The sequence below is a fragment of the Mobula birostris genome, chromosome 10, assembly GCF_030028105.1.
Source record: "Mobula birostris isolate sMobBir1 chromosome 10, sMobBir1.hap1, whole genome shotgun sequence".
Lineage (NCBI taxonomy): Eukaryota > Metazoa > Chordata > Chondrichthyes > Myliobatiformes > Myliobatidae > Mobula > Mobula birostris.
The window spans coordinates 126007036-126021136 of NC_092379.1; the positions used below are offsets into that span (position 1 = coordinate 126007036).

A 14101-nucleotide genomic window follows, 5' to 3' on the forward strand; every position below is an offset into this window, starting at 1 on the left:
CACAGAACCCTGCCAAGTGCTACCAAGCAACGACCAGTCGGAGCTGTCTTCCATGAAGCACCTTTGGAAGCCAATCCTGATTGTGTTTCATTTGTTCAACTCCATCCCCTCTTCAAAACGACAACCTTACTTCACAGAAAAGCCAGTAGGTTATCTTCCGAACACATACAAAATGCTGGAAGGACTTAGAGAATCAGGCATCGTCTGTGGAGAGAAATACACAGTTGACATAAATATCTGTTGTCAGAGATCACCACCACTCAGGTCATGCTCTTTTCACATTGCTGCCATCAGGTAGAAGGTACAAGAGCCTCAGCACTCAAACCACCAGGTTTAAGAACAGTTACTACCCCTCAACCATCAAGCTCTTGAGCAAAAGGGGATAACTACATTCACTTGCCCATCCATTGAGATGTTCCCACAACAAATGATCTCACTTTAAGGACTCGCTATCTTGTTATTTCATATTCTCATTATTTATTGCATTTATTTATATTTGTATTTGCACAGTTTGTTGTCTTCTTCACTCTGGTTGCTCTTTCAATAACCCTGTAGTAGTTACTATTCTACAGATTTGCTGAGTTTGCCCACAGGAAAATGAATCTTGGGGTTGTATGTGGTGATAGATACAGTTGAAGTTAGAAGCTTACATACGCCTTAGCCAAATACATTTCACAATTCCTGACATTTAATCCTAGAAAACATTCCCTGTCTTAGATCAGTTAGGACCACCACTTTATTTTAAGAATGTGAAATGTCAGAATAATAGTAGAGAGAATGATGTATTTCAGCTTTTATTTCTTTCATCACTTTCCCAGTGTGTCAGAAGTTTACATACACTTTGTTAGTATTTGGTAGCATTGTCTTTAAATTGCTTAACTTGGGTCAAACATTTTGGGTAGCCTTCCACAAGCTTCTCACAGTAAGTTGCTGAATTTTTTTCTATTCCTCCGGACAGAATCGGTGTAACTGAGTCAGGTTTGTAGGCCTCCTTACTCACACACGCTTTTTCAGTTCTGCCCACAAATTTTCTATCGGATTGAGGTCTGAAAACGATGTCAAGTCTGGTTCATCCTTGGGAGCAATTTCCAAACACCTGAATGTACCACGTTCACCTGTACAAATAATAGTACGCAAGTATAAACACCATGGGACCACGCAGCCGTCATACTGCTCAGGAAGGAGACGCTTTCTGTCTCCTCGAGATGAATGTACTTTGGTGTGAAAAGTGCAAATCAATCCCAGAACAACAGCAAAGGACCTTGTGAAGATGCTGGAGGAAACCGGTAGACAAGTATCTATATCCACAGTAAAACGAGTCCTATATCGAGGTAATCTGAAAGGCTGCTCAGCAACGAAGAAGCCACTGCACTAAAACTGCCATTAAAAAGGCAGACTACAGTTTGCAGGTGGACATGGGGACAAAGATCTTACTTTCTGGAGAAATGTCCTCTGGTCTGATGAAACAAAAATTGAACTGTTTGGCCATAATGACCATCGTTATGTTTGGAGGAAAAAGGGTGAAGCTTGCAAGCCAAAGAACACCATCCCAACCGTGAAGCATGGGGGTGGCAGCATCATGTTGTGGGGGTGCTTTGCTGCAGGAGGGACTGGTGCACTTCACAAAATAGATGGCATCATGAGGAAGGAAAATTATGTAGATATATTGAAGCAACATCTCAAGACATCAGCCAGGAAGTTAAAGCACGATTGCAAATGGGTCTTCCAAATGAACAATGACCCTAAGCATACCTCCAAAGTTGTGGCAAAATTGCTTAAGGACAACAAAGTCAAGGTATTGGAGTGGCCATCACAAAGCCCTGACCTCAATCCGATAGAAAATTTGTGGGCAGAACTGAAAAAGCGTGTGCAAGCAAGGAAGCCTACAAACCTGACTCAGTTACACCAGTTCTGTCTGGAGGAATGGAACAAAATTCCAGCAACTTACTGTGAGAAGCTTGTGGAAGGCTTCCCAAAATGTTTGATCCAAGTTATACAATTTAAAGGTAATGCTAACAAATATTAACAAAGTGTATGTAAACTTCTGACCCACTGGGAAAGTGATGAAAGAAATAAAAGCTGAAATAAATCATTCTCTCTACTACTATCCTGACATTTCACATTCTTAAAATAAAGTGGTGATCCTAACTGACCTAAGACAGGGAATGTTTTCTAGGATTAATTGCCAGGAATTGTGAAATGTATTTGGCTAAGGTGTATGTAAACTTCTGACTTCAACTGTATGTACTCTGATAATAAAATTTCCTTTGAACTTTTGTACTTTGAACATTTTGGGCCGAGATTCTTCATTAGTATGAAGTCCTGATGAAGGGTTGTGGCCTGAAACACTGACTGTTTATTCCCCTGTATTAATGCTGCATGACTTAGTGAGTTCCTCCAGCGTTTTGTGTGTGTTGCTCAAAATTTTCATATCTGTAGAATCTGTTGTATTTGATGTTATCTTCCTAGCACCTGGTTGCCAAGGAAGTTCTATGACTCCAGTTTGCTGGTGTTTGAAAGATGAAGTTTGCCCCTGCTTGTGCACATGCTCCAATCACCACAGATGTAGGTAGTGCTCTACTGTAATTAGCCCAATTACTGAAGAAAGGCCATTAATTTCAGTCCTGATGACACCACATCTGACTTTATAATTACCAATATATCATCCAGTCAAGATGGCGCTGAGCCCGTGAGTCCACTGGGGAAGTCGAAGATCTGATGTCTGTAGCCCATGGAGGCTGGGGGTCAGAGATGGCCTCTCTGGGGGCTGGAGACAGTCTCTGTGTGTGAGGGTGGAAGAGCGTGAGGAACAGGGCTTGATTTGCTACTGTTTTGTTGTTGTTTTGCTTTTGTTGATTTCGTTGCTTGCGGTGTTCTGTCAATATTGTGGGTATACTAAGTTGGTGCTAGAATGCTCTTGGGGCTGCTTCCAGCGCTCCACTGGGTTATTAATTCACCCAGTAGATTTCCCTATATGTTTTGATGTACATGTGATGAATGAATCAGAATCTGAATATGGATAAGACAGCATTGTACCAAAGTCCATGCTAGACATCCATAGGCCAATTGTGACTTGATGAATCAATAGCCCGCCCTGGTTGAGGTTGCTTATGGATGTTGCATCCTAGCTGCTGAAGTTGATATGTAGTACAGGGAAGTACGATACAGAGAGAAAACTGTCGCCCATGCACCAGGCTCCCTCTCTCCACACAGCTGATGAATCCAAAGGAACAGCAGAGATCGATACAGTTTGGCACCAGCGGCGTTGGCGGGAGTTGCCAGTCAGCGTTGAACTCAACGTAGAGCTGACTACCTTGGGGACTCCAACTCTGGATTTTTCCTCAGGGTTCACTCCCGAAGCCTTCCCCATGATTGAGTATAGTCGCAAGGCAGCGGAGGTTTAAGATATGAGATTTCCTTCTCCTAGATGAATTGCCCAGCACCACTGACGAACACCATCTGCCCGAAGTGACTATTTTAAGATGCCAGTAGCCCACCTTTGCCCCTTCTCCTGTCAGCAGAGACAGTTCTGCCAGACTTAGTAGCTAAACCACATGTGAAGGCTGGGAGGTGAACTTGGTTGATGGAGACTATTTGAGACAGACGCCATTGGGATCATTTAATAGGCAGTGGGAGCTTGTCTCCACCACCACTCCTAACTACAACAAGGAACCCTTGATGAATTCATTCAGCATATACAAGGACAGAAACTTGAGGGCTGTGGACTTCCAAACAAGAGAAAATCTGCAGGTGCTGGAAATCAAAGTAATACACACAAAATGCTTTAGGAACTCAGCAGGCCAGGCAGCATCTATGGAGAAGAGTGCAGTTGACATTTTGGGCTGAGACCCTTCAACAGCGTGGGTCTGCTGTAGGGTCTTGGCCCGAAATGTTGACTATACTCCTTTCCATAGTTGCTGCCTGGCCTGCTGAGTTCCTCCAGCATTAGGTCTGTGGACTTAGTAGCATGTTATGCAATATATTTACCAACTGACTCCTCAGAAGAATATGTTATGTTAGTCTGCCGCAAGAAAACATCAAAAAACTTTTTATTGCATACTTCCTAATGTTAAACTGTATCTTATTTTTCTTTTACAGGGGTTTAAGACTGGCTATAATGGGCCGTGTGATGGACGAGACTGCAGTGCTGGTTGCAAATGTTTCCCAGAGAAAGGGGCAAGGGTGAGTGAGAAACGGTTGGATGTATTTTTGTTTACTGCTTTTTGTTTCCATGAACATGCTGAGCCACAAGTCTATTAAGACAAAGAGATGTTTCAGAACTTAGCCTGAGGAGGAACATCAACACTCATTGGTTAAGGATGAAGCATGTTGAAGATCCTGGCTTCAGTTTGTTTGGGATGGAGACTATATTTTGGATGATGAACTGTCATTTAATACAGTGATAAAGAAACTGTATCTTGTCTTCCACAGCAAGAGTGCGTGCCAACTTCCAAGGACTCTTGAGAAACTGGTAGTTTCGAAAGTGTTGCCATTGCTTAATCATAGTTGGAACTCCCTAACGGACAGCAGTGTGGGAGTACCATCACCAAAACAGCTTCTTCTTGTTCTGAAGCACAACTGACTGACACTCTTTTACAACAGAACCCACCTCCCTTCTCTGAATACCCCCACAATGATTGATCCAGTAATAACTTATCCACTCCCATCTGAATGGGATGATAATGATCAGATTCAATTTAATGTGGGCAATTGTGTGGCAATCACTGGGGGACAGAGAATATTCTTAAAATTAAACTTAGCTTGTTTCATGGAACTTCAGGAAATATTTGTTCACACAGAGTGGAGAGAATGTAAGTCAATCATCATAACTGTGATTAATAGATTTTTGCCAGCCAGAAGTATTGAAGGTAATTGTGAACTTCTTATTAAGAAGAGTGTAAATAGAAGAGTTAAAAAATAATTAGAAATTTGTACAAAACTTTGTAGGTAAACCATTGTTGAAAAGTGGGTGCAGTCATTGAATGTTCTAGTTATTAAGGTTACATAGCAATATGATGACAAGGATGGAAACTATAAATTTACACTAGGCATGTTTTTACTGGGCAGAGAAGGGAAGGTTATTAAGTTGTTAAAAGATGACTAATTATGTTCAATTAATGAAAGATTAATTCAAAAAGTCAGTTTCATTCAAAATGGTTTAAAGAATATTTAGAAATTTAAGATGGCTTTCTTTTTGCAGACAGTGAATGCTTTTGAATGATTAAGTCAGTGATGAGGGAAAAGTAGATTCAAATTTAAGATCAAGAATGCAGTAAGGGAGTAAGCACACTGGAATTAGTTTTGATTATTTGAGGCACAGACATGACGAATAAACTCTTCTTGGGCTTCCTGCCGGGAACAGATATCGATGTTAACCACGTTTCAATGACAACCTCTGCCATCTTCATCAGAGATGATGCCTGGGCACACTAGTCCAGTGGTATTTATACGCTCATCATCCACCCCTCCTGATTGGTTAGTCCTCCTCCAATCAGGTTCCGCTGTCCCACCTTGTTTACAATCCAATGCCAGTTCCTACTTAGAGTGAGACCTCTGCCTTTGTTAAAATTCTTTTTCTCTAGTTTTATTTCAATGGTTTCCTTCACCAGGTGGTCCCCAATCTTGATTGGACAAGAAAAGTTTATCCGTCATATATGCCAGGAAAGCACTAGATCCATTTTTATGGATATGATTCTCAGAATGGCCCCCTTCTGGGAAATACAGTGCCATTTAATTGTTGATCAGTTTCTGGGACACAAGCGATTTTCCCACGGGATGGAAAACAAATCATTGTTGCTTTTTCTGATGACTGATGGCAGAACCCAATGAGACGCCTACTTTCCTGTTGTCTTTTGATGAGGGAAGATATGGACCATAAATGTTATAGCTGATTGGAAGCCAACATTTCTCTGTAAGAGATGGAAGTGATCATCTTCAGCTATTTTTGTTGCTGTTGGTAGCTGCTTGCAAGCTTATAAAATCTTGAAGTGTCAATCTCACTGTATTGCTAGATACATCAGAATTGTACAGTACAGAAACAGATTTGGGTATTGAACCGATTGGTGATCGCCGGTATTGTAAGCAATTGAACTAACCACTCCTTCACCATGCCACACTACCATCTTACCCATGGTGCCATGTGAAGATTTCTTGCAGATCCTGAGCAAAGATATGCATTTGACATCCAGAGTGAAGGTCACTGTCTACTGGCATTGCACAGTCTTCTGTAGGAACTGGGTGATGGACTCCTCTATTCTTTGCCATCTGATGCACTATGAACCTGACAATGCGCAAACCATCTCGCTGTACTGCACCATCAGCCTTGCCATGGCAGCACCCCTGTTGTCCCTCAGAGGCCAAGCCCTCTGAGGAAGTGTGGCTTCATCCTAATGATGTTTTAGTTAGCATTTTGTGCTTTTACACGACATTCTCCTTGTGAGGGTCACGATTTGGCATTAGTGCTAAACTCAGCAATAGTCAAGGGCACCAAAAATGCTGAATTTGTGTTTCAGTTTTCTTCCCGCTCTGGATCTTTTCATCGCTGATTGCTGACAAGACATCAACAAGCTTGGCTTCAGCACTCTTCTCTCCTCTTCAAACCTTACACCACTACCCCCCACCCCCAACATACTGCCCTCCATGCGCTCTGCATCAATCTCAACCTCACCATCAAAGCCACAGATAAAGGAGCTATTGTTACAGCATGGCAGATTGACCTCTCCTTGCTGAGACCAAGTAGCAACTCTCAGACACCTTCTCTTACTTGCCTGTCAAGAGGACCCTACTCAAAACCATCAGGCCATTATCTCCTGCACCTTCACCAACTCTGGAGATCTCCCATCCACTGCCACCAACCTCAGTTCCCTTACTCTGAACTGGACATGTCTAACTCCTACCTGAGATCCAGAAACCTAACTGTCCAGGTAGGTCCATTGTTTCTGCCTGATCCTGCCCCACTGAACTTGTGTTTGCATGCCTAGACTCCATTTTATCCCCACTGGTTCAGACCCTTCACACTAACATCCACGATACTTCACAGAGTCACAATCTCCTCAAAAACATTCATTTTCCTGATCCTGATCGCTTCATTTTTGTTATGTATGTCCAGTTCCTGTGCACTTTTATCTCCCATCAAGAAGGCCTTAAAGCCCTCTGCTTCTTTCTTGACAACAGGCCCGACCAGTTCCGCTCCACCACCATCCTCCTCTGTCCAGCGGAAGTGGTCCTCACCCTCCACAATTTCCCTTTCCGTTCCTCCAACTTTCTGCAAGCTCATGGTATACCCATTGGCACCTGCAAAAGCCCCAGCTATGCCTGCTTTTTTGTTGGCTAAGTGGAAAAGTCTATGTTCCTAGCCTTCCCTGGTAATGCTCCTCAGTTTTTTCTGCGTTACATTGACGACTGCATTTGTGCAGCTTCGTGCACCAATGCTGATCTCGTCAATTTAATCAACTTTATCCTTAAATTCACTTTCTGACACCTCTCTCTCCTTTCTTGATCTCTCTGTCTCCATCTCTAGAGACAAACTGTCTACCGATATCTTTAATAAATCTCCTGATTCCCACAACTATCTTGACCATCCTACACTGTCTCCTATAGAAATTACATTCCCTTTTCTCAGTTCCTTTATCTCTACCACATCTGTTCCCAGGATGAGGCTTTTCTTTCCAGGACTTCCTGAAAGAATGGGATTTCCCTTCCTCCACTACTGATGCTGTCTTCACCTGCATCTCCTTCATTTCCTGGATATACGCACTCTCCCCATCTTCCCACCAACTCAACAGGTATAGAGTTCCTCTTTTCCTTACCTACCACCCCATGAGCCTGTGCATCCAATGCATCGTTCTCCACTACCTCTGCCATCTTCAATGGGACCCTACAACCAAACATACCTTTGCCTTGCCTGCACTCTCCAATTTCCACATGGACTGCTCCCTCTGTGATTCCCCTGTCCATTTATTTCACTTCCACCCTAACGCCCACCATTCACCCTCGGGACACTTATCCCTGCAGGTGGCAGAAGTGCTGCATCTGCCCATTCACCTCCATTCAGGGCCCCAAACAATCCTTTCAGGTGAGGCAACACTTCACCTGTGAATCCGTTGAGGTCGTCTACAGTACTCATTGCTCCCAATGCATCCTCCTATGCACTGGTGAGACCCAGGGGAGACTGAGGGACCACCTCCACTCCACCCGCCAAAAGAGGGATGTCCCGGATTTCCTACCCCACTCCTATTCTGACAAGTGGATTCATGGCCTCCTCTTCTGCCATGATGAGGCTACTCTCAGTTTGGAGGAGCAGTACTTCATATTCTGTGTAGTTAGCCTCCAACCTGATGGCATGAACATCAATTTCTCCAATTTACGATATTTTTTTCACCAACCCCTCCCTTTCCCTCTTCAGTTCCCCACTATGGCTTCTTATCTCTTCTCCTCACCTGCCTATCACCTTCCCTGGTGCCCCTTCCCTTTCACCCCTGGTCCACTCTCTTCTATCAGATTCCTTTTTCTCCAGTCCCTTACCTCTTCCATGACATTTGTCCCATCGAGTTTGCTCCACCATTTCATTATGGTTGATCCATTTCCCTCTCAGTCCCAATCTTCTGCCTTCTCCACGTATCCCTTCATACCCTGACTAATCAAGAACCTATCAACCTCTGCCTCAAATATACCCAATGACTTGGCAATGAATTCCACAGATTCACGACTCTCTGGCTAAAAAACAATTCTTCCTCATCTCCGTTCTAAACAGACATCCCTCTATTCCGAGACGTTGTCCTCCGATCCTAGACTCCCCCACCATAGGTAACATCCTCTCCACGTCCACGCTATGGAGCCCTTTCAATATTCAATCGGTTTCAGTGAGATCCCTCCTCATTCTTCTGAATTCCGGTGAGTACGGGCTCGAGCCATCAATCAGTCCTCATATGGTAACCCTTTCATTCCTGGAATCATTCTTGTGAACCTCCTCTGAACTCATTCCACCTATCACCTCCCAATTTCTTACTTTGTCTTCCTTCCCTCGCTCACATGCCTTCATAGAAACATAGAAACATAGAAAATAGGTGCAGGAGTAGGCCATTTGGCCCTTCGAGCCTGCACCGCCATTTATTATGATCATGGCTGATCATCCAACTCAGAACCCCGCCCCAGCCTTCCCTCCATACCCCCTGATCCCCGTAGCCACAAGGGCCATATCTAACTCCCTCTTAAATATAGCCAATGTACTGGCCTCAACTGCTTCCTGTGGCAGAGAATTCCACAGATTCACCACTCTCTGAGTGAAGAAGTTTTTCCTAATCTCGGTCCTAAAAGGCTTCCGCTCTATCCTCAAACTGTGACCCCTTGTTCTGTTCTTGTTCATCCTTATTCTAACATCTTCTCTTTTCCTTTCCAATCCTGATGAAGGGTCTCAGTATGAAGTGTCGACTCTTTAGTCCTCTCCACAGATGCTGCCTGAACTCCCGAGTTCCTGAAGCATTTTGTGTGTGTTGCTCTGGATTTCCAGCATCTGCAAAATCTCTTGTGTTGTTGAATTTCAGTTTCTTAGTGGGGTAACTAATGTAGCTTAGAAATGGAGACATACACTCAGTGGCCACTTTATTAGGTACAGGAGTGGAACCCGGTGTGGTCTTCTGCTGCTATAGACCGTCCTCTTCAAGGTTCGATGTCTTGCACGTTCAGAGGGGCTCTTCTGCCTATCGCTGTGGTAACACCTGGATACCTGAGTTACTCTCTCCTTCCTATCAGCTTGAAACAGTCTGGCCATTCTCCTCTGGCTTCTCTTATTACAGGCATTTCTGTCCACAGAAATACTGCTCCCTGGAAGTTTTTTTGTTTCTTGCACCATTCTCTGTAATCCCTGGACACTGTTGTGCATGAAAATCCCAGGAAATCAGCAGTTTCTGAGGTACTCAAACAACTCTGTCTGACACCAGCAATCATTTCACAGTCAAAGTCACTTAGATCAAATTTCTTCCCCATTCTGAAGTTTGGTCTAAACAGCTGAACTTCTTGACCATATCTGCATACTTCAGACATCCCACCCTGCAAAAACTCATTTCAGGGAGGTAGCACCATCACTTCGTGGGAGACTCCCGGAACTTCCGGGAGAGGTGGGATGTCTGCAATAGAGTAGCTCCCTAGCAGCTAGCCAGCTAGTTTAAATAACGTTAGCTATGCTAATGAACGAATGACACCTGTTAAACTAACCTCAATGTGTCTTTTGCAGTCTTAACTCACTATGGGCAATAGAAATGTCACTGTTGCAAAGAGTGCAGCGAGCAACACTGTCATTATTTTTGACCCCTATTAGGCAGGGGTACACTTTAGAGTAGTCTGGGGTGACGTACATTTTATATTTTCTGTTTTTGGAACACTCTGCCATGGCGCTCTCTCTCTCTCTCGTCATCTCTCTCGCACGCTCTCACTTGCTTTCGCGCTCTCTCACTTGCTTGCTCTCGCGCTCTCTCTCACTTGCTCTCGCGCACTCTCTCGCTCGTGCGCTGTTGCTTGCTTTCTCGCTGTCTCTCAGGCGCTCTCTCTCGTGGTTGCTCTCGCACTCTCTCTTGCTTTCTCTCTCTCGCTCGCTCACTCTCAGAAAAATTGATTTCCGTGATTTTGTATATAATTTGCAGGCATCACGGAGCCACTATTTATATGCAGGAGACTCCCGGAACCTCTGGGAGAGGTGGGATGTCTGATACTTATATGTATTGAGTTGCTGCCATGTGATTTGGCTGATTAGAGATTTGCATTAATGAGCAGGTATATAGGTGTACCCAATAAAGTGGCCACTAAGTGTAACCGTCCGCTAACCACGGGAAGGAAATTACTTGTCAGACCGTCAGATTTTAGTGACTTCTGTCTGCTGTCAGAAATGTGCTTGACCAGCAGTCAGTTATACCAAAAGCACAATGTGCGTCTGTAATCAGTGTGGACAATAACTGCTGACCTTGGCAGCAACACATTGTGGATAAGGATGGAGAAGGATACAAACGGAAACTTCAGTGCCAATAATGATTTTGTCTTTGTGGTACTTTTGCCACATAGCTAATTGCTGCGAAAGAGCCAGCATCGAAGACACTTCAGCTAAACTAAAACTCTTTCTATCTGCTTTGAGCTAATTCTGTTTTAATAGCAGGGATAATTAGGGGGTATCCAAGCAAGGTATTTTTTTTTCTCAATTTGATGTTTTTCCGCCAGCTCTCCAGTTGTGGAAATACCAGAGGTGATTGGATCACCGGAAGTTAGAGAGATCAATGTTCTTAGATTTATGTATAATAAGTCCTAGAATTTTGCTTGCATTGATGCAGGGCTCTGCCTGTGGTTGGGGTTCAGCAGGGCACTAATGGCAGCTGAGATCCCTTTGTTCCTAGTCTAACATTCTTCCTTCAGGTAACATATTAAATCAAGTTAAGTGAGCATCTCCACACATTTTCCTGAGGCCATTTGGGCCTGACTTCAGGAGGAATACCTGATTAGAGCAACAGAGTGTCTTCAGAGATCTTAAGGATCAACAATTGAAAATTCTTACTATGAGTATTACTCACCCAAAGTACATATATGTTTTTTGATAATAGATTTACTTTGAACTTTGAAATGAGCTAAAAGCATTTGGAAGTAGTTATCCTTGTGTCCATTGCTGCTGGGGTTTTACTCAGGATTTTTTACTTTAGCAAATTGCATTTTTGCATAAGAATCTAAAATTTGCATTCTCTGATCAGTTCAGTGAGTAACTATTTAGCTTTCTTGTCCATACTTGTTTCAATAATCCCCTGCTTACTTTAAATTAAGAGTTAAATGAATGTGATATGACACTCTGGCTTTCTGATTAACTCCCTGACATTTTCAATTCCTGGCCCGAATTCCATTGGTGTGTGTGTGTATGTTTAGTGTATACAGTACAATCAATCATTGCCAAATGGCTACTTTTAAGTACAACACTTGGAAAGCTTTTACCCTGTGTTAGAGGAGAAATGTTATAATATTATCAGTCAGAAAATGGAGTAAGATTATTATTAATTAATTTCTTAGTTAAATCTCTGGACATTATTCCCAAGATACTGTGTATACCATGGATTATTGCAAGTGTGGACAAGAAGTTCAATTAGCTGTTTACTGAACTGATTGCAATATGTAAACCTTGGGTTCTTTAGCAAACATGCAATTCTATTAAAAGTAAAAGCTCAGCACAATTGTAAAGATAGCCACTTCCAGATGTTTTTTTGCCACTGTAGTTGGTAACACTGGACAACAAAGATACCTTAGGGTGTATCTTATGGATTTTGGGCTGCTCATCATGAAAATCACTATGAAATTTCCCTATCACGCACTTTTCTTTTGCAATCACCCATATTTGTTGTTTCAATTCATAATTCAAGTCAGAATAACTGATGCCAATATAAAGGAGGGCAATTTTGTTGGCCCACAAATCAAGCAGGTCAGCCATGACAGGCAATGCAGAGAACTTGCAGTGGGACCGGAGAAAATTGCATGGAAAGTATTCAAGGGTGTTGTTGAAATTTTTCTTGGCAACTACAGAAAACCAGATTAGATGCATCTGGCAGAAAACATGGTTCAAGCATACAAAACCATGAAGTGCAACATGTCACTAAAGATTTATTTTCTGCATTCCCATTTATACTTCTTCCTTGCAAATCTTGGCGCTGTCAGTGATGAGCACAGTGAAAGGTTTCACCAGGACGTTGCTGTCATGGAAAAACAGTATCAGGGCCACTGGAATCCATGAATGCTGGCTGATTATTGTTGGACACTTAAGCAAGAAGCCTCAGACAACTGAATACCAATGAAAATCATCAACAGAACTATTTTTGCAAAGTTGAACTTTTGCAAAGTGCCAGTGCTGCTATGCAACATTGTATTCATTATAAGTTAATTTCTTGTTTCTCCAAATTCCTAAATGATACAAGTAGTCTGAAATGATATTTTTGTTCAGCTTCAAGCAGTCTATCATAAATAAAAGCAATTTGTGAGGAAGCAACATTTTTGAAAAAATGTGTTGTCCAGTGTAATTGATACAGTTTAATGTGAGCTGGAGCATCTTAAGATCTCTGAATGCACTCTAAATATAGGCAATTGGCCACTGATTGTTATGAAAACAATCATCATTTACTGTCAAAAAGTTAAATTCAACAGCTGTTTAAAATCGAGAAAAGTTAAATAGAATGGAAAGTGACAAGGTAGAGTTGGAATCGATAGCTTAAGGAGAGCTAAACAGCAACACACTAAAATGTTTCTGTGATGTAGTGTTCTTTCATTATGCCAATAGCCCTTCCATTATCCAGGGTGAAAAATTCCCTTGAATTGAGCAGGCGGATACTAAGCAGAAGCACTGAATGGTTGCAATATTGTTGCTGAAGTACTGGGAATCTTCCTGTTAATTCTACTGCTTTGAAGATTCCACTGATTAGGACACTGGCTTACATTGGAAGCTGAAGGATATTTGATTGCTGTGGGACAGGCAGTGAGATTTTTCAGATTGAAATTGGCAAATTTCATGACATACTGGGTAAAGAGAGTGGAGTAATGGGACATATTAGTGGGGCATGTTAGCTTTCAAGGTGCCTGAGGTGCTGCAGTGGCTCAGGAACTCACATAAGCAGAACGGGTAGAAGGGTATCCTCCTGTCAGAATGTTTTCCTTTACCATTTTCAACTGTATTTTGGAGTGTATGAACCAAAGAACTAGATTCCATAGATAAGCCAGTAGTAGCTGCCCAGGACACCAAAGACAGCACTTCAAAACAGTCAAGGAGACCTGGTGAAAATGAGGTGTTTGAGCATCAAAGTGAAACATTGGATTTATTTCTTGTATCATGGAAGATGGATAGAGTTGTCCAATGCAATCAGCCTAGCCTCAGACATCACAGCAGGAGTTTCCCTGGGGAGTGTTGAAAAACCAACTATCTTCAGCTGCTTATGATCCATCTATCATAAAGTCAGAAGTAGGAACGTCCATCTATGATCATACAGTATATACTTCCATCCCCCATCAGGAAGGTCTCAAAGATCTCCGCTTCTTTTTGGATTCCAGACCTAATCAGTTCTCCTCTACCACCACTCTGCTCTGTCCAGCGGAA

The 14101-nt window shown here is 42.7% G+C and overlaps 1 protein-coding gene across 5 annotated transcripts in view; it reads left to right on the forward strand.

Moving 5' to 3' along the window:
• col4a6 (collagen, type IV, alpha 6) overlaps nt 1-14101 on the forward strand; it is a 448523-nt gene that overhangs the window by 165950 nt on the left and 268472 nt on the right. For all 5 annotated transcript variants that reach the window (XM_072270937.1, XM_072270936.1, XM_072270938.1 and 2 more), the window contains exon 4: nt 4099-4182. In XM_072270937.1, coding sequence (XP_072127038.1) covers nt 4099-4182 — 84 coding nt within the window. The remainder of the gene's footprint in view (nt 1-4098; nt 4183-14101) is intronic.